The sequence below is a fragment of the Lonchura striata genome, chromosome 2, assembly GCF_046129695.1.
Source record: "Lonchura striata isolate bLonStr1 chromosome 2, bLonStr1.mat, whole genome shotgun sequence".
NCBI lineage: Eukaryota > Metazoa > Chordata > Aves > Passeriformes > Estrildidae > Lonchura > Lonchura striata.
Window position 1 is genome coordinate 32,876,792 of NC_134604.1, and position 20,426 is coordinate 32,897,217.

Sequence of the window (20,426 nt, forward strand, 5' to 3'; positions counted from 1 at the left end):
ACAAGGATAATTCCCTCAACACACATTTTTTGAAAACACATGTTTTTGGCTCCTGTTTCCTGAAGTTATTCTGGATTTTTTTCCTGAAGCATCAGAGCAAGCTGCAAGTGGGGCTGGGCCAGGTGGTATCAAGAACCACAAGAGGGTTTCCCTGGGTCATTGTGGAACGTGCTAGAGCAGCTTCTCCCTCTGCATGAATGAGGATCAGGTGCACAGGTTTCTGTTGGACGTATCACTAAACCTAATGCTATCTTGATTTGTTAAGCATTTTTTTTGGAGTTCATAGTGTAGTTTCTCAGTTAGCTTACCTTTCTACTGGAATAGGGGCTCCTGCAGTAGAGGGAGAGGCTCTGAATCCCAAGCATCACCTCCTGGATTGGCAAAGCCTTGGGCCACCTGCAATCCCATTCCCTATGTACAGATGGGAAATACACCTTTAAGTGCAAATTTGAGGAGTGGGGGGACATTTTGGTCAACTCTTTTGCCAGGTGCATCTCCCATGTAAACAGGTGGGGTGAAGAAATTCAACATTTTCACTGAAAAAAAAAACCACTATTTAAACACAAAATATTCTTTTATTTGTCACTGAAGGCTACACATGGTCATTTCTGTCTGTTTGCTTTTCTTTTTCTAGAAGGTATCTACATCTGCACTTATTTACAGCCTGTTTGTATTTACACAGTCAAGAATACAGTATTAGAAACACAAAGTATTGAGAAAAAAAAATTTCTCAAAAAATTAGTTCCAGACTTCAGGAAAATTATTACACAGGGTAATGACAAGAGTCTTCAGTGCTGGGCTTACAGATGCAGCTTTGATACAAAGTCCTCGTCTCGGCTGGAGCTGCATTAGAAGTCCTCTCACAAAATAAACGTTTTACTTTTTAATAGAAAAGTGTGATTCTTTGATTGGTTATTTCAACAATATCTATGAACTGTCCAAACACTTTATTTTTCTTTTTTGAAAGTTTTATTTTTATTTTTTGCTTGAACAGTTTCCATCTCTAAGGAAAAAAATTATATATATATATGTATATATATATATATATATATTTAGTTAATTTTCATTTGTCATTTTCTATGCTCCCCAGAAAGCATTGACCTCTGGAATGGGAGTTAACAGCTGAGCTATGTAACACTTGGTCAGGAACACAAAGTTTTATGGTAATTAAAGGAGAGTATGAAAGAAACACAAAAGGTTTCCCTAGGGTGGGCTGAGTTGTTTTTGATCGGGGTGGTAGAGGATGGAAAACTGCCACAGGATATGGCCCCCAGGACATGCAATGGCCCTTCATCCAGGAGCAAGAAGGGGGGTCCTGGACAGGGCCCTCCATGCCCCTGAGGTATCTGTTTGAAGTTTGCTCTACAGTCACAACTAATTTTACTTAAATATATTCAAGCGATGAAAAAAAGAATCAAAACAAACAAACAAAAAATAAAAAAAAAGCAAACACAAGAAGGCTTTGGGTTATTTTTTTATTTTTACAAAACTCATGAAAATTCTTTGGTGTAACGGGGACTATTTAGTGATCGTAATAAAATGAGTGTTTATAATAAAAAGAGGTACTGAAAAACTAGCTTGTCCTGTGGAGGACTGTAACAACAGGAGCAAAAATGCCCCAGGCCATGCTCACCATGGGATGGACGATGCTGCTGGCCACATGGCAGCCAGATTTCGTCCCATCAAATGCATCCCTGGCATGGAGGCACAGTGTTCATCTTCACCAGGTTTGGCAGTGCCACCAAGGCAAGGAGATAAAGTGAGTAAAATTTAACAAGCAAAGCGATCTCCCCAGCTCCATTATTAATGTTATAGGCTGTCATTTCTCCTTCCCTTTTAAAAAGCAGCCACAGGACTAACCATGATCCCTGGCCCTGTTTTCAATTATGCCGAGATTGAATCAAAACAGACTGCTGTGCCGTAAATACGAGGGGGGCCCTCTCTGTAAATCGTAAAATTGAATTCTAAAATTTCATGTTAAGAGCCTTGTCTTTGCATAATGGATTGCGTTGCCATCCATCATGGTGACACTTACAAGTCACAGCTGAAAAAGTACTTTATTAGATTTTTTTTTTTTGAACAATTTTGATTTATTCTGGTTACACTGTCTGTATAATAGACTGAGCAGAATTTCATGCCAGTCCCTATGCTCAATAAAGCAACTACAGATATATTACAGAAATCCCTCACTGTTCCTAAGTTACAGCCAAATGGTGTCTCAGGGATTGCTCCCAGTCATCTGTGTCTTCTAAACCTGAATCAAGCACCAAGCTCTTAATGACCTTCATCTCATCAGCTCTTGCCTGGTGTTGTTTAGCATTGTTGGCCCATTTTCACTGCGGCTCTGATCAATAGCTGTGATGACAAAGATATGATGAGCTGCGTGACTCCCTCCGGTCACCACTGCTTAATGATTTTTCCAAGTGCCAATCTCCAGTTGAAAGGGAAAAAATAAAATAAAGATCTCAGAGGAAACAAATGTGGCATTTCTTGTGATGCCTAATTAGTCTTGCTCCTCTCCCCCCAGGCTGGGTTCACAGGATGTTTTTCAGCTGCAGAGTCTCCTCATGGCACTGCTTATGTTTGGATGCCACACCAAGTAGGTCCCATCACTGTTGTCCCTTCAAGTGGAGCATGTTTCAGTACCAGCTCCAGCAACTGAAGACTTCAGCTGTTGCTCCTGACTGCTCTCACTGAGAGATGCAGCCTCTGCTCCAAAACACTGGATTTTCTCCTCTGAGCTATGAGATTTGGTCAGGATCCTTCTCACCACTCTTTGGACTAGAGACAAGACCAGAGTTGAAAGTAAGTGAAGCTACACCTCTCTATTTTGATGGGGAACTCTTTTTGGTGAGAGCTGAGTCCTCATTTTGGGAGTCAATAAAGAAAATGACTTCTCAAAATCAAATCTTAACACACGTGAGACTTAAAGCACAGTGAAAATTTCCCCAGGAGATGGTCTGCCATGTCTTTCAATAGGCCTTTGAAACAGCATCTAGACCAACTGTCAACATGCTGGAGGCAAGGGGTGCCACCCAGAGAGACCTTGACAAGCCTGAGTGGTGGGCCAGTGTGAGCCAGATGAAGTTCAGCTGGGGCAATCCCAAGCACAAATACAGGCTGGACAGAGAATGGATGGAGTGCATACCTAGGGAGAAAAATCTGGAGGTGTTGTTGGGTGAGAAGCTCAACATGACCCATCCATGAGCACTCACAGCTCAGAAAGCCTGGGCTGGATCACCAGCAGGGCTAGGGAGGAGATTCTGCCCCCTTGCTCTGCCCTAACCAGATCTCACGTGGAGTGCTGCATCCAGCTCCGGGGCCCCAACACAAGAACGATGTTGAGCTGTTGGAGCAAGTGCAGAAGAGGCCACTAAGATGCTCAGAGGGCTGGAGCACCTCTGCTATAGAGACAGCTTGAGAGAGTTGGGGTTGCTTAGCCTGGAGAAGACTCTGGGAAGCCCCTAGAGACCATTCCAGTGCCTAAGGGGCTACAAGAGAACTGAAGAGGGACTTTGACAAGGGCATGGAGGACAATAGGGTATGGCTTCAAACAGAAAGAATAGATTAGATATTGGGAAGAAATTTTTTCCTGTGAGGGTGGTGAGGCACTGGCACAGGTTGCCCAGAGAAACTGTGCATATTCCATCCCTGGAAGTGTTCAAGTGTTCAAACCCCAGCTTGGATGGGGTTTTGAGCAACTTGGTCTAGTGAAAGGTGTTCCTGCCCATGACAGGGGGTTGGAACTGGATGATCTTTAAGGTTCTTTCCAGCCCAAACAAGTCTCTGATCCTATGATAGGGGTTAGTGCTGTGGGATTTGCACCAAGGGCCTTCCATTCTTATGGAAGCAATAAACTACTTCATGCCTGCACACAAGCAAAGCAAGAAGGGTCAGGCAGCCATTATGGTCCCATGGGGAGGAAAACGGGACAACAAAAAGGCTAGGAAGGAGCTATACGACCATCAGTAAAGAGGAAATGCACTTGAGATCCTGTAGAAAAACATTTTTCACTAATGAATGGGTAAATTTAGTGCTTCAGGACTGAAAACATTGTTTTGCCATCTAGGTGAGGGGGAAAGCTTTCACAGAGGCTGAGGATTCAGGAATGTAGTAGCTGTCTTTGGACAGGCTTGTCCCCAGTATTAGACAGCTATCCCTTTAAAATTTTTGCTTTGATAGAAAGGAGCAACATATACATATATATACTTTTACATATATATTTTTTCTCCCTTTTTGACAAAATGTCCATAGTTTCCATACTGGGTGCAGGCCCAGGAGAAGACCGTCATGGACCTGGCAGGCAGACAGGCACAGTCACATCCCAATGCTGCTTGAGGATGCAGAAAAATGCAGCACGAGGGTCTTGCCTTGGCCATGGCACAGAGCTCTGGGCTCCTGGCTCTGGGCATGCTGGACAAGCATGGAGGGACTGGGAGACTCTTGAAAAACGGGTGAACTCCTCAAAGTCATTAGCTCATGTAATAACCTGAAGAGTCTGTGTAAGGCTCTGGAGGTGCCATCTCAGGCTGGCAGGGTTCCAGTAGGAATATTTTACACTCTAATCCCTTTTCTTGACTCCGTGGAAAAATGGCCCATTTATTCTTGCACTGCACCTCTTAGCATTGTAACACATGGATGCAGATGGATACAGAAGCACCACTTTTCTTTGGAGCTGCTTGGAATGGGGCAGTGTAAATGGGAGGCACAATGAGCTCTCTCTGCTCTGTGGGTCTTTTACCAAGGGTTCATACCTTTTGACCCTGCCTCCTGCAGGTCTCATTTCATTCCATTCGTGCTGCTTGAGACATTCACAGCCATCACAGGTTTGAGGTTTTAAGAGGGATTTGTCCCTGGTGTGACTTGGAGAGGGGGAAGCAGGGAGCTGGACAGCACTGGCAAGAAGGTGCTGCTTCCTTTGAGTAGGTGGTTACTGCTGGTTTGGCTAACACTGCCCCTGACCCCCACCTGTGCATCCTCAGGGCAACCCAGGCTTCATACCAGCCATACATGTGGCAATGCCATGGCCTTTTAACCATCCCTGGCAGGCAGCTGCCAAAGCAACTGCTCCCTTGCCAAAGCCTGGAGCAGGTCTGGCCAACATGTCTTCTCTATCCTCTGCCAGAACTGGATACCCTTTCCAGCTGCCTGTGGTTCACTCCTGCCAAAGTAATAAAGGTTGTGTGCTGCAAGGGGTGGTTCAGAGCACAGCGCTGGGACACATCACCAGCATCATCACCCTTGCTGCAAGTAGGAGAGATGACCAGAAAATCAAACCCATACTGTTGGTCATGGCCACGCAGCCAAAGGTATTAGGGATTCAGAACTGGAGGAGGAACAGTCTGTTAGGGGAATTTCCATCCCATCACCTTCCTCCTGGCAAGCACCTGGGAACAGACAGGCAAGGCAGACGGAGCTGGCAGCTGGCATCTACAGAAAAATCGTGAGAGCACCAGGGCTGCCAATGTTTCGCTGCTCAAGGACTGCATGGCCAACACACACCCCCACTGTATCTGGGGGTGAGATCCTGCAGAGGGGTGTCAGTCAGTGCTGGAGGATGGCAGTGGTTGGTGGCATGAGTGCAGCAGAGCTGCCTTTGAGTACACAGGTGCACTGTAGGACTCCGAGTAAGAAAACAGCCTTGGCATGGTCTTGCACGTCTTGGGTTATCTCTCTGTGGAACTGGGAAAAGCCAAAGTGGATGGAATCAAACAAACAAAAAAAAAAATAAATCAGACTGAGCTGTTCCCAGAGAGACACAAGAGAGCTCTTAGAGTCAGGACACATGCAGGTATCAGTGTGACAGAGACACCTATCAACGACCAGGGTTGGCCACCTCCAGCCAGAGCTCCATTGAGAGGTGGGGTAACACTTCTGCCTGCAGGAACAGCACAGGACTGTTTCAGGCAGGAAAGAGGATGCTGAGCTCATCTCCTTGCTCCCTTGAATTTCAAGGACTCTTGCAAATACCAGAGCACACAGGTTATGTGAATAAAAATTACATTAGCATGCTGAGCAACTTTGTCAGCAATTTCTTATTAAAGCCCTTGGTCCTCTCTGTAGTGGGCATTTCCATTCAACCTCCCCCTCATCACTGCTAACAGTCAAGTGGGCTCTCCATTAAATTTGAGCTTGTGTAAGAAACAGTGAGAGGGTTGATTTCAATATCCTCCTTCTTGTCCCACCACGCACAAGCTGTTGCTACTTATTAAACATTTTAAAATCCCTGCTGCCAAAGTCCCCAGGAGACATTTATCTGCCATAGTCATAAACGACTTGCCAGCATGCTACTCCAAACTGCATTTCCCAGCCAATAAATACAAGCTCCAGAATCAGGAAAAGCAGGGTTTGGCTCTAATTTTCAGTGGTATGTCACTGGGATACTATAACTACTTTTAAATTCAAATCAGCTTCCTAAAAATTAACTGGTTTTATCAGATACAGCACAGTGGACTGTTAAACACGTAGCCTCATGTACTGAAACACTATACATTTAATGAAGTTATGCCATTAGCAAATGTACAACATGGGTGCATTAAATCCACCTATAGAACAGCTCTATGTATGAGAGAGGATTTATTTTAGCTTTTCTCAATAGAGCAGGAGTCCCTTTTCTTGGCTTTTGCTAGGTTATTTAACTAAAACCAGGATTTGTGCACACACAAAAAAAAACCCCAAAAGTATCTACTCTCATAATTAAAAAAGACCGATTTTTTTTCTTTTTTATTCCAGTTCAGGAAGGAAGAGAATCATCTTGTAAGGTAATATAATCAGCTCCTTTGCCTCTATAATCTACTTCTGCTCAGCAGGAGCCCCCAAAGAAACACTTTATGTCCCAAGGGAAACGTGAAAACTACTTGTAAGGTCCCTTTTGAGGCACATGATTTGGACGGTCACTTTCAGAGTATCAGAATCAGCGTTGTCTTCCATCTCCTTTCTTTCTGGGAGGAGCTCTCTGGCACGCCATGGGCTCCTCCTGTTCCAGGTGGAAGGCTATGCCCCTGCTCCAAATCAGAAAGGGTTAGGATGACACAAGTTAGCACAGACACCCATTTCGCACTTACACCGAAGGACGTACGTCGACGACTCCCCACTTCAAATTCCTCACAAAGAGAGGGGAAAAGAAACAAAAAAACCCAAAACAAACAAACAAAAAAAAAGGACAAGAGACAGTAAATTTCACTGTGATCGCTCTACGGCAAAATATACCTTCTGTTCATTGCAAAAAATGCATGAAGGCCAAATTAAAGCAGGAAAAAAGTATGTTGCATGAGTTACAGTGCAACTGTATTATTCCTTCTCTTTCTATTTTCCTCCCCTCCAACTTGTTCAGTTTAGAAAAAGGATTGAGTACAACACAGTCAGGTAAGTGGCCACAAAAGAGTAGCTGTCTTTGGCAAGAAGTCACCGCATTGACCCTCTCTGTCACCTTCTGCCCATTTCGCTCTGTCTCATGAAGTGGATGTTGTTGGCGCTGTCTGAGAGTTCGGGGTACTGCTCCACTGAGATCACAAAATAGCCATCGTAGCCCTGTACCCGGCCTGTGTTTAGCACTTGTTGCTTCTCCCCTTCTGTCCATGAGCGAATACCCTCCTCCCCATCCCGCAGTCTCTGCTGTTCCCGGGACCAAGCTTGGGTGACGGCGCGCTGTCGGGCCAGCTCCAGGACGCGTGCCTTCTCCTCGTCCAAGGTGGTCCCGTAGCGCGTGTTTAGACACAGTGCACCGTACTGGAGCTGGATGTCCGTGTAGCGTCTAGTCCTCCCACTCAGCACTGTGTTGATCTGGGACACTGTCACATTCACGCCGTTCTCCAGGGTCCTCCGCCCGCCACTGAGGCCCAGGATGGACAGGTCTCCCTCCGACGGCCCCTGCTTAATGAAATAGTGTGTGTCCACCCCGTCGATGGTGAAGTGTAAGTTCTCCAGGTAGTGGGCGTTGTTCAGGATGGCTGCGATCCTCCGCCCATCCTCGTTGGCCACGCTGATGATGTCAGTGGCCACACGCCCATCCTTCATGGCAAACTTGACGCCCTTGCCAAAGATGGAGCCTCCAGAAGCAAAGTTCTTGTTCTTCTTGACGTGCCGGCACCCAGCGATGCTGGAGCTGTAGATTTGTTCGAATCGCTCCAGGGTGACAAAGGCCTTCAGCTGCTTCTGCACTTCACACTGGACCCCCAAAATGGACTGAGCAGGGAGAGAAAGAAGAGAACAATATATTAGAAGGAGAAACCTGATGACCCGAAAGCACTATTAGGATGCTGGAGAGCCAAAGAACATACTGGAAACATGTAATGAGGAGTTTCATTATTTTTTCCCCCTTAATCACATATTTTCAAAATTTTAATTCCTTATCATGGAAGAGACATGTTGTCCCCTCCTAATGTTCATTGTTTCTGTAAACTGAACTATATTTAATTTCATAGATTGAAGGATGTAGAGGTAGAAATTTTTTTTTTGCCTCAGTGGTATGGGGGTTGAGCTTAGACACATAATTAGGTTGTGTTTCAGTGTTCTTCTGCATATAGGAAACAATTTGTGGCCATGATGCTTTACCAAATGCTTTCAGATTTTCTGTGAAGTGTGGAAGTATTTGTAAAAGTTTCTTCTATTTTATAACTCCACGTTGCAACTCTTTGTGCTGCCTTCAAAGGCCCTGCATGACCTGTATGATCCTCAGAGTGGCCATAACCTCTCTGTATTCCATTTCAGCCTGGCCAAAGCAGGTTGCTCAAAACTCAAGGAAGGCATTAAATCCAAAACTTATTTCCTGGAAACTCTCTACAATTTGCCAGGCTCCCAGAGTTAAGGCCAACCACACCTGATGCTCAAGTTTTAGCTTACATTGAAGCAAAACTGAGAGACAACAGCCCAGATAATTTGCAGTCTGGTGCAATACAAAGTCACTTTTGCTGTTACGGTATAATGGAGCAAGCACACAGCGAGTCAGCAGCTCATCATTACTGTAAAATGTTCTGGAAATGCTCCCATCAATTCATGGCAGCACTGGCTTCTTACAGACTCCTGTTCACAAACAATTATTTGAAATTTGAAAAATTTCACAAAAGAAGAGGATTCTATGACAAAACTCCCCTGGCACTGCCAGCGGCTCAGTTCAATAATGTAATGACACCCAAGATTAAAAATAGGCTACAAAGTTTACTCCATTCCAATTATTTTGAGGAAATGAAACACTCACAAAGGATATTGCCTTAAACTGTCCATGAACTAGAGATTCACATTCTGGGTGCAAGAAGACAATTCAGATGATGCAGGCATTTCAGTGTGGACCTCTCACACAAGACTTGTAACATGACAAGGGAAGTGAAATAAACCCTCATTTCCATGGTGGCCATTTCCAGGGAAAAGTCATAAAGTATTAAAAAAAAAAAAAAAGATTGAGCATTGCAACTTACTCAGAAGCTATGGGCAATTTTGACTGTTAAAAGGGAAAACTATAAGGGAATAGAGGAATACAATTTCAAAAGCCCATTTTAGGTTGTAGAACATTAAAATTCCCAGAAATTACTTTTGTTCAAAGTGCTGAGGAGGCTGGTGTACCTTCTCCTTTTCCCTTTTTGATTGACAGCATAGCAGGTGGAGCAGGAACCAGTTTCCTATGTAAAAGGAGCTCTTTCTGGTTTTCTCTATCCCGCCTGTGGGGCATCTCACACATCCCCTAGAGAGCAATATAATTAACAGACTGACAGGGAGCTGAGCCCAGCTTCTCTGCCAATTGCACAAGTGCTCTAATTATGAAAAAAAATGGACATAATTAATGTAGATGTCAGTGATAATGGACATGGAACAATTAGGCTTCTAGGCTCCATGCAACACGGTTCTAAGCAAGTGCACACTGCACAGCCTTGGTAATTAGCTACTTCCTCTTCAAAGAAGTTTAAATGGAGAGTTCTTCTCAGGTGTATCTCATAGGGGTTGACTCTAGGTGATCCCTTAACCACTTCATAGTTCCAGCTTGCCTCAGTAACATTTACCAGTGATGGGAAAATGCATCTCTCAGCACTCATACCAAATCACTGCTCACTCAAGGATGTAAATCAGGTCTTCTGTGCTACACTGCTATGTCCTGTGATCACTTATGTATCACCATCTATATATACATCACCTTGTTTACCAGCAGGTGAGTGATAAAGACTCCCTGGAATGAATTACACCATCTACTGATTATCATCTTGGGGAAGGGAGCTTGGGGAGGTCAGGCAGTACTGGGCATGGATGAGTAATTCCTATCAGAAATTGCCCCCATTCCCCTTCAATTTTGTCTTCATAACCTTATTCTTGATGAGCTGCAGGAACTCTAGTATGTTTTTAATTATGAGCAAATAATAGGTAAAGGTCTGCTATGGATGCCTCCAAATTAGGTTGCCCCAACAAACCAGTGGATCTGGACACCACCGTAATATCAAAATTCAGAGGCAGAGACCTACCTTCAGGTGTCATAATCAAGAACAAAAGCACAATCAAAAAAGATTATTCTATTGAGGACTGGTTACTTCTGGGTTCTCCCCACCTTTTTTCACACAGGGAAGTAGGAAATGAGATGTGCAAAGCTGTAACACTGAACATTCACCATCACTCAGAATCACAGACTGGTTTGAGCTGGAAGGAACCTTAAAGATCATCTAGTTCCAAACCTTCTGCCACAGGCAGGGAGACCTTCCACTAGACCAGGTTGCTCAAACTTAACTATTAGCTATCAACTATTTAAAAACTAAATGCGTCTCTGTTACCTTGAAAACAAGCCCAGGATGACTGTGAAATGACGTTGTGAGTGCATTTCGTTGATAAAAGATTGTATTTGGGAACAGCATTCTGTTAAAAGGAAAAGCAAACACATCCAAGAGAAAAAAACCTCCAACCAACAAATTCAAACAAACCAGAGCACAGCCAGCATGTATGCTGTGGTGTGAATATAAAGAGGGTGGAGGCAAACAGATTACATGTATTTCAAAGAGGCAGTGTATCTCTGACTTTGAAATTACCATTTCTGTTCAATCTTAGAACTCATTTCAATGAACTGGAAAGGAGAAGAAACAGAAAATTTCCATCCAAAGCTGCAGTGGCATGTGCTATTATCTAAAAATTGCTGCTGCTTTTAGCAACTGTAAACCAAGGCATCTATAAACCAGTTTTACAGAAGAAAGAAGAGAATTCATTGCTATTTTATTTCAATATTTGTTGCTCGACGTGAGTGACAAATATGCTGGGTTTGTTTTTCTTCACAGTCTTTTCTAATCAGATGTCCTTAGGTGACATTTCACTTTATCTAGTAACAACCCTTTGGAGAGAAGAGAACGACCTTCATCATTTGTTCTCTGCTGCACAAAGCTCAGGAGAGCAGCACATTACCAGGATCTCTGAATAGCCTCTTGCATTTTGCCATCACCTCTTGAGGATTTGAAATACCATCGCCAGATCCTATCATCTGTTGTTTTTAAATACCGCCTTCCAGTGTGAGACTGAAAGCTTTAATTTCCCATCAAGGATGCAAGATGTGAAATACGTGAACATGTTTCCAAGTTGCTTTCTATCCTTGTGCCATTATGGACAGATAGGTGTTTCTCTTACCACCATATGGCTTACAATGCAAAAAGCTACTTTTTCCAAAAGGTTTGGAAGTTATGATTTCTCTGTTATATGATTCATTTTTAACTCTTTCCTATTTATCACAGAACCATAGAGAGGCTTGGTCTGTAAGGGACCTAAAAGATGATCTTTTTCTAATCCCTCCACCATGGCCCAGGATGTCCCCACTAGACCAAGCTGCCAAAAGCCCCATCCAACCTGGCCTTGAAAAATTTCAGGGATGGGGTATCCAAATCTTGTCTGGGCAACCTGTGCCACTGCCTCACTGATCCCTGGGTACAGAATTTCTTCCTAACATCTAATCTATACCTCTACTGTTTTAATTTAAAACTGTCCCCCTTTGACCTATAAAGTATAAAAAGTTCCTCTCCCTCTTTTTTATAAGCCCCGTTTTTATTTACCCTGTAGCTCTCTGTTAACAAAACCATTGTTCAGCCATCAGCCTCCTCCCTATATTCCATGTGGCCACCACCTGGAGATAAGTCTCTGTTTGGATGTGTCCACCAGCACGGCTGCACTGCAGGCTCTTGGTTGTCTGAGAGGTGACATGGCAGCAGAGGTGAGCCAAGGGCCAGCAAGGCCAGTGCTCTGGAATGCACCAAACAGGAGCACTAACTCAGGGCAGGTCTCTCCTCCACCCAACCACTGTACATGACTGTAGGGGGATAACGAGGTTGAGTTCATTAAGCAGATCTCAAGTGTGGAGAAGTAAGAGGATTTGCCTCCTCCTCTTGCTCATCACGTTACAGATTTCTCATATAATTTCATAAAGCCTCAAGAGCCTAATGTCTTTTAAACTTCAACTCCTTTCCCTGCATTAGATCATTTGAAAACTGACCACTAAATTTGTAAAACATAACTGGGGGCTGATGGACAGATATGCAGACAGTGTGACAGTACAAGCCCAGGACAAAGCACCTGCAATGTCAGGATGCCTTCCCTGAACGATGAACACTGGCCAGTCTCTCAAACAGATTGTCCTTGGAAGAAACTCTGCCAGAAAGCACAGCCCTATAGCTCACTTCCTGGCTAAGCATCCCAGAGCAACTCTTGCCTCCAAACGGCTGCTCCAGAGGGGATGCCAAAAAACTACTTCTCCAGCAAAACCTGTAACAGGCACTGCAGAAAACAGGACCCTTCCTGGAGACAGTGCCCATGGGATGGAGAGAATGGTAGTTATAACAGCATGTAGATAATGATACAAGTGCTGACTCCAAAACACCCCTCTCTGGAAATAGAGTTGTTCTGGCTCCGACAATTACCTGACAGCTCAACAAGACAAAATAGGAAGGGAAGAAAAAAAAACCCAACAAAAAACTAGAAGAGAAATTGGATTCAGGTGCTGCAGTTGCACAATATGCCAGAGGTCACCCAGAGTCCCCCAGTGGCCAATAACACTGAACTTGTTCAACAAACAATTTAGTGACAGCCTCACAGTCGTGGGGAGGAGGGGGGGAAGCGCTGCACAATGAAGTATTGGATTTTAAATGTCACTTCAGAGCTTTAGGGGGTTAGTGCAAGGCTTATGACATGCTGGTTGTTTTTGAGGTTGTGCCTGCTCAAAGTCAGAATTATCTCTCCTGTCTTCCAGACCAGCAAGACGAGTACCAAAAATGTTTTGGAAGGAGATGCTAGGGCCCTCTGGTTATGCACTCTGAAGAGAGATGAAGCAGCCATTTTTGGGTATTAGTTGCTTTGTTATTGTGCTCCTGTTAGGTGTACCTCTCTCATAAAAGAACAGACTCAATCTGCTGGGCCAACTTTGATCAGCAAAGCCAGTGGAGTAGCTCAAATACACTTTCGTCTATCACAAGGAGATATGTGACCCAGAGAAATTAGGGATCAGACGACATGGAGATGAGAAAGTTGTGGTACATCATTCAGTGATCAATGCCTTGTCCAAGCTACTTTTAAATGACAAAAGATCTAGAGCTTACTACATATGCTCTGCAACACCATTTTACAATTTGATCAGTCTTATTAACTGAAAATGTTTCCTGTCCTTCCATTTACCTTGGTTTAATTTTGTCATTTCCTATGTAAAATTTTCAAAAGTTTCTATTTTCTTCCTCATGCTTCATCAATAAATACAGAGACAACCAGTGGGAAGGAGGACTGGACTGTGTCTGGGGGTGTGTATTGATGCCTGGAAGGGTTGGGAGTGAACAGAACTTTATGGAAATATCAGTGTTGGATGCATGGATAGGTGTAGGAAAAGATGGATCATTTGTTCAGGTATCATATGTGAATGAATTTGGTTATATGCAAATATGTGCCTACAATATGCTGAGTGTGACAAAAAGCAAGGGAATCCTGCTCTACAGCATTTAAGAGCCACTTGCTATCACAGCACAATCCTACAACTGTGGACTGACATAATAATGTTCATGTTTTGTTGCTGTCATAACACATGGGAAGAATATGAAACAGTCTGCAGTGGTTCAATTCCACTTTCAACATCTGAGTGCAAAGGGACTCATCTGGAAGCATGATAGCTGTATAAAGCCCACTTAATGAGCAGGTCCCTGCACAGCCCTCACTGCAGCTTCTGGCTTTAAAAACCTGTGAGGGACATGGAGATTTCCTTATGTTCTTATTATTCATTCAGGCAGATTCACCTAAAATGGGTGGAGAGAAGGGAGGGTTCTCCCTGATTTTATTTCCAGCTCATCTCCCTGTAGGAACAAAGGTCATCATCACTGCAAGCTGTCACTCAAGTTACTTGGCTATTCAATAAGTCAAATAATGATATTATAATATACATTAAAGAGTTATATATATATTACACACTATAATATGCACAATGAACTAATGATAAAATAATAATATAATACTATCAATAATAATAATAATAACTTCTGTGGTGGTTCTGTGAGAGTTATTATCTATGTCACATAACAATACAGAGATGGTCTTCTGTGCAGTCTCTGGGTGAGCCTTTCCTCTTTGCCTACTCCTTTACAGCTTTGCCCAGGGAGACTGTGTCCCAGCAGAGAGGAGGAAAAATCCTGAGGCTCTCCCTCATTAGAGAAATAACTTCTATTATCATTTTATTGTTTAATCCAAGGAAATAAGAAGCAAAAAGGGAGTCTCTGAGTTCCACACCACAACTGAGTTACTGCACTGTAATAGTTTTCAAGCATCAACCCAGTCATGGTAGTTTTTTTATTTTCCCCTATATTATTAAGTGACACTTCATATAAATTTCTTGTTGAAGTTGAAGCTGGTACATTTTAACTTGTCTTCAGCATGGCTGTGAGGCTGAGTACCAATGATGGACTGACACATGACTACCATCAATCTACAATAATTTGTTTGTACCTTTGAGTGATACCTTTGTGGTTCAGGAAATGTGACCTCCTGGTTTAAGATGTGTACCTCAAAAATCTGCTGCAGACATCAAGATTTCAGTGAAACCATAGGTAGTGAGACTAGGAGGGCAGATGGAATCTGTTCCATTGCCTACTGTTACCATTTTATCAGCAGAAATGTGGAAAGCATGCCCTGATCTCCCCAGGTATGTTGGTGCCTCACTGCTCTTGCAATGTTTGAACACACAGCATCAGAAAGTGGGAGCTCAGACTAAACAGATAAAAGCCACCCCAGAATACAATCAGGTTATGAAATGAAAGAGAATCCTGAGAGGTAAATTACTTTCAAGTTCATACATTGATAAGCAGTAGCGCTGGGATGTAACCTAGGGTTCTCAAATCCTGACTGTGTGTTCTAACTTTTAACAGTGCTGCCTCCGTCTTTCATCTGAGTAAGTCACAACAGGAAGATAGGGATATGATTGGGCTGCAAAAGCCTTTTTCTTGGCAATTTTATCACTGAATTTTGCACCAGCATCTACCAAAATGGCTTGGGAAACAAGCCGGTTTTTAAAAGCAGGACACAGTTACATGGGATTAACCTGGTCAGGTAAAATGAAAGTTTAATATAATAAAAAAATTCTTTCTGGAAAGACTCTCTGCAATCCAAAAGAGTTTCCTATGCAAGCAGCATGACTTCTTATTTAAGATATTTTAAACCAGAATGAATAGGTTTCTAGAACAAAACAACAACAACAAAAAACAAACCAAAACAAAAATAAAACAAATTCTGTATCAAGGTTAGCTTTTTTTTTTAATTTCTAAAAATCCTGAGTGCAAAGGTCTTGAATTTAGCCTGCAATATGTGATAACGGGCCTCTTGTGGGAGAAAGAAAGAGTAACACCACTTCACTGAGCAACCACCAGAAAATATCACAGGAAAATGCACCATGGCAGTAGGGAGCTTAATATGTGATTATTTGGTCAGATTTCAATACTGGAATGGGGTCTGACTCGCTCTTCATCTCACAACATGCTGGTAGAGCTTTTTCAACCAACATTGCAAATAGGTAGTTTGCTGATAAGGGCATGAGATACAGTATGGAGTTACATGGATCACCTTGCTGTTGTCCCATTCTTGGGTTTTCATCTGTGTGTGGATTAGCTCATAGGATGGCTCCATTGCATCCATGTCTGGCTTGGGGTAGCCGGGGATGACATTGTGCAGCTGGAACCCAAAGGTGAGCAGCCAGCTGTTGACATCTGGAAGGGAAGAGAAACATAAATAAGTTTATCTGATCTCTCAAGCAGGATTGCCCAGGAGAAGGCCCAGAGGAGGACCCCCCACGGTGGCTGGCACTGTAGCAGTCTGGACAAAATGATGAGCTTCTGCTTTGTGTGAAGAGCAGGAATCTTAATGATCCTAGAATGTGACAAAATCTGGAATTTCCACCTCCAGACAGAGCCAAATTCTGCAATTACCAGCTCTGAAACAGAAATGTTGGCAGTGAGCAAATGGCCCAAATCAAAGCCAACTTCATGTCTGCCCTTCATCAGCAGAAATCAAGCACTGTTTGAAGGTGTGCAGAAGTACAGCAATAGCAACACACTTTGAAGCTGAGATGCTCCAGCCAACTGGGAAGTGTTATCCAGTCCTACAGTAAGCTCAGAACACCTCAGTCCCAGTACTTCTCTCCCTGAGGACTCTCAAAGGGCCTGCAGGCTGAAGACTAAATTTAGAGCTATGTGCCAGAATACCAGGACATCCAGGATGGACGACTCAGGCATTTAGCTGGTGCTCACAGAAGAAGCTCTGGACACATCCACTGCTTTTTCCATGGATTTCCACCTCAGTCTAGAGTTTCCTGGCATCTTTCATAAGAAGCTGTAGTTTGACTATTAAACCAGTGTAAAGTCACATGATCTTTTGCAGTGATATTTACAATTAGACTTCATACTACCTGCAAGGTACATTACAGTGAAAACAAGTGTACAGACATGAGAGATATTTTGCTTGGGTAGTTTTTACAGACTTAAAAAAAGTCCACAGATGGTGAGAAAACTGGTGGCTACCAGTGATAAATTATTGTCTTATACAGAAGGGGGACTGCTGGCACTAAAGGGAACATGATGGAAAACCAGCCATTTGGAACATCATTCCTGCATTTACTTGCCAGTAGATTACAAGGTCTTCCTTGATTTTTGATTGCACAGCTATTAGGAATAGCAGATGAAAGTTAATCTGCTGGAGGAAAAAAATATGAGGTTGGGTAACTCCTAAACCTTGCACTTCCCCCCTTAACTTCAGAACATTTGATGAGCACACTTTGTTTGCCTTCGCTTAGCTCCAGAGGGCACATCTGCTACAGTCCCTGAGCAATATGGTGTCCATTTGGCACATAATAGCAATTGCAAGGTAAAAAAAAGGTATGAAGGTAAAGTTTAACTAATATTAGCTCCCAGGAGTATTAAGTGTCTGTATGTAACTGGAATTTTGTTGGTGATTGCTCTGGAACTGCAAAGACTTAACTTGCAATCTAAACTCAGTAACAATCTGAAGATAAGAAAAAAAATTAAATAATCAAATATGCATCTTTGAATATTTTTTTCTCTATTCCCATGAGCCTAAATGAATGTTTTGAAGAACTGGTTGGAAAAGAAATTATGGATGCAAGTGGCAAATAACGCCGTTCCAGATGACTGGAGAATCAGGAGCCAAACAAACACACTATCTGTTGCTTGTTTTCCTACAGGCCAAAATGTTGCGATTGGGCAGATGTCCAAAAAGCCCTTGCGACAATCCATGTGGAAGAGGGAGGATTTCTGTAATAAAAACACTTCTGTTCACTCAATGTACAGATTGTTTTTGGAGTGTCTTTGAAACAGAGAGGTTGGGGGGGTATGAGAGAAATGAAAAGGCTCATTTGATTATTTTGTTGCCTAGTGCTAAGCCAGCCTGCTTCCAAATCCTTCTTATCTCAAATGAAGAACTTTGATGTACATATTGTGGACCAGGTGGTCAGGAGAACAAAGTAAAACAGTGAAGGTCAGCATTGGTGCAGGAATCACTTCCCAAGCACTTCAAAAATTCTAGAAAGAATACAGAGGATGGATGCTGAACTGCTGAAAAAATATGTAACATGTCTGGAAATACCCAATATAGGGGGTTTCTTTATAATTCTCAGAAAACTGACTTCCATAAAAACTTCCTGCAAACAGGAGTTTGTTCTTTTTGGAAAGAGGTGTTGGAATACCCAGAACAAAAAAAACCACCAAAACAAACAACCTGAAACCATGGGAGGAAGGTGTGGAGCTGAGAAAACAGAGGGGAAAATACTAATTTGCCAGGAGGCAGTGACAACTTTTTTGACAGAAAAGTACATTTCACATCACAGAGGTTTTTTTCAGCTACAGTAACCCTGCCAACACATTTCACAGTAAATTCATTTGAGGGCAAAGAAAAGGAGTGCTTAATGCAGACACATGTAATGGAAATGTCAGTTCAATCCATCAGGATTGCTGAAGCTGGCAGCAAAGCTCTGTGCCATGAAGTGTACAATCACTAAAATATTTATGTTTAACAATGGGCCTCTCAAAACATAAATACCTGCTTCTCCTGCTCTCCCCTCCACATACCTTCAACTTCCTTAAGCTCAGAGACCTCATCACTGTGGGCCAAAGCACGTGCTGGTCACCCACGTCCTGGGCACTGAGCTCCCCTAAGGACCAGCAGGTCCCAGTGTGGGAATGGAGGGACAGAGAGCAGTTCCCTGTCTCAGATCTGGGCAGATTTGGTTGTGATGACAAGGACAGTCTTATCATGGGTCCTGTCCACGAGCTGCCTGACAGGATCTTAGCCTGCATCTTTTGACATATTTTACTTCCCTCGTGGCATCATCTTCTCAGCTCTGGGGAAAACAACTTTTCATGAAAATAACCCCATTATCTAATTCTTATGATTATTGCAGAAGAACCTGAAAGCACAAATCCTAATGCCTAGAAAAACAAGCAGGAGAGAAAACCCAATATTTTTACTTTGTAACATTTATTTGCTATTTATCAGATCTTGTAACTTAGGGGACTACAATTATTGTTGGATTTTGGAAGGTTGTGATAGATGCAGCAGGAGCATTTAAAAATTAATTCTATCTCCTTAAGAGGTATGCACATTTGATGCGTGATTGTGGCACTTGGCTTTTCAATGGGAAGTATCTAGAAAAGAGTCCCACCAAAAAGTCTTTTCAAACTTCTCAAACTCTTCTCATTGCTACCACTGTTGCACACAGTATGAAACTAGGTTTGAGACTAGAGAAAGGGGATAAAACAAAGCTGTCTGGAGATAAACCTGGGAGCAGCACACCAATGGTAGAGGAACAACTTGCTACTGAGGTCCTTCAGGCTGCTATCTCAGTACAGGCAGGGGATGGCAGCAAACATGCAAATGTGATCAAATGGCCAAGAAGGCCAGTGCCATCCTGGGCAGCATCAGCAATAGGGTGGCCAGCCTGACCAGGGCAGAGATTGTCCCCCTGTACTGGGTATTGGTGAGGCCCCACCTTGAAACCTGTTCAGTTTTGGGCCCCTCACTCCAAGAAGGACATTGAGGTGCTGGAATATGTCCAGAGAAGGGCAATGGAGCACAAGTCTGGTGAGGAACAGCTGGGGGAGCTGGGGTGCTCAGCCTGGAGAAAAGGAGGCTCAGGGGAGACCTTTTTGCTCTCTACAACTTCCTGAAACAAGGTTCCAGTATATGGTGGGGGCTGGCCTGTTCTCCCAGGCAACAAGCAATAGCACAATAGGAAATAACCTCAAGTTGCACCAGGGCAGGTTTAGATTGGACTTTAGGAAAAATTTCTTCACAAAATGGATTGTCAAGCACTGGAAGAGGCTGCCCAGGGCAGTAGTGGAGACACCATCCCAGAAGGGATTTACAAGACATGTAGGTGAAGCACTTAGGGACACCTTTTACTGGTGGATGTGGTAGTGATGGGTTAACAGTTGGACTTTATAATCTTAAAGGTCTTTTCCAAACTAAATGATTCTATGATTCTATGTATATAGGAAGGCCATTTAATATAGACAAGGATTTTCTGTAAAAATACCCCAGAGCTCATATTACAGCAATTTTACAAAGTTCCAGTGGAAGCAGTTCAGAGATTGTGTCAAGTTTTGGGGTAGGTGTGCCCCAAAATCTGTCCCCTAAGTCTAAAGCACCTTATTTTCTTGACTTTTTGTAGACACTGTTGATTCTGCAAGGCTGATTAACTTTGAACTACATAGCTAGTAGTGCAGTAGTCATGTAGACACTGATGACTGTAACAAAAGGTTTGAATCGCTTTGCCATTCTGCTAAAACAAATCTGTATGCCATTTGTTTAGTTGCAAATATATCTCTAGGCAAATCTGTGTAAACAGAGATGCCCCTCTACAAAGACAAAGGTTATCAGGACATTAATTGTTAGCTAAACTTCAGATATCTGAGGGGACAAAAATCTGTAAGCAAAATAAAAAG

At 43.1% G+C, this 20,426-nt stretch overlaps 1 protein-coding gene across 14 annotated transcripts in view; it reads right to left on the reverse strand.

The window, feature by feature from the left end:
• Nucleotides 1-1,461: 1,461 nt before the first annotated feature.
• The window catches only part of TENM4 (teneurin transmembrane protein 4), a 1,541,819-nt gene continuing 1,522,854 nt past the window's right edge, over nucleotides 1,462-20,426 (reverse strand). For all 14 annotated transcript variants that reach the window (XM_031505163.2, XM_077781310.1, XM_077781309.1 and 11 more), the window contains 2 exons: nucleotides 16,036-16,178; nucleotides 1,462-8,184 (listed from right to left, as the gene is read on the reverse strand). In XM_031505163.2, the coding sequence (XP_031361023.2) occupies nucleotides 7,426-8,184; nucleotides 16,036-16,178 (902 nt within the window). In that variant the 3' untranslated portion in view covers nucleotides 1,462-7,425. The remainder of the gene's footprint in view (nucleotides 8,185-16,035; nucleotides 16,179-20,426) is intronic.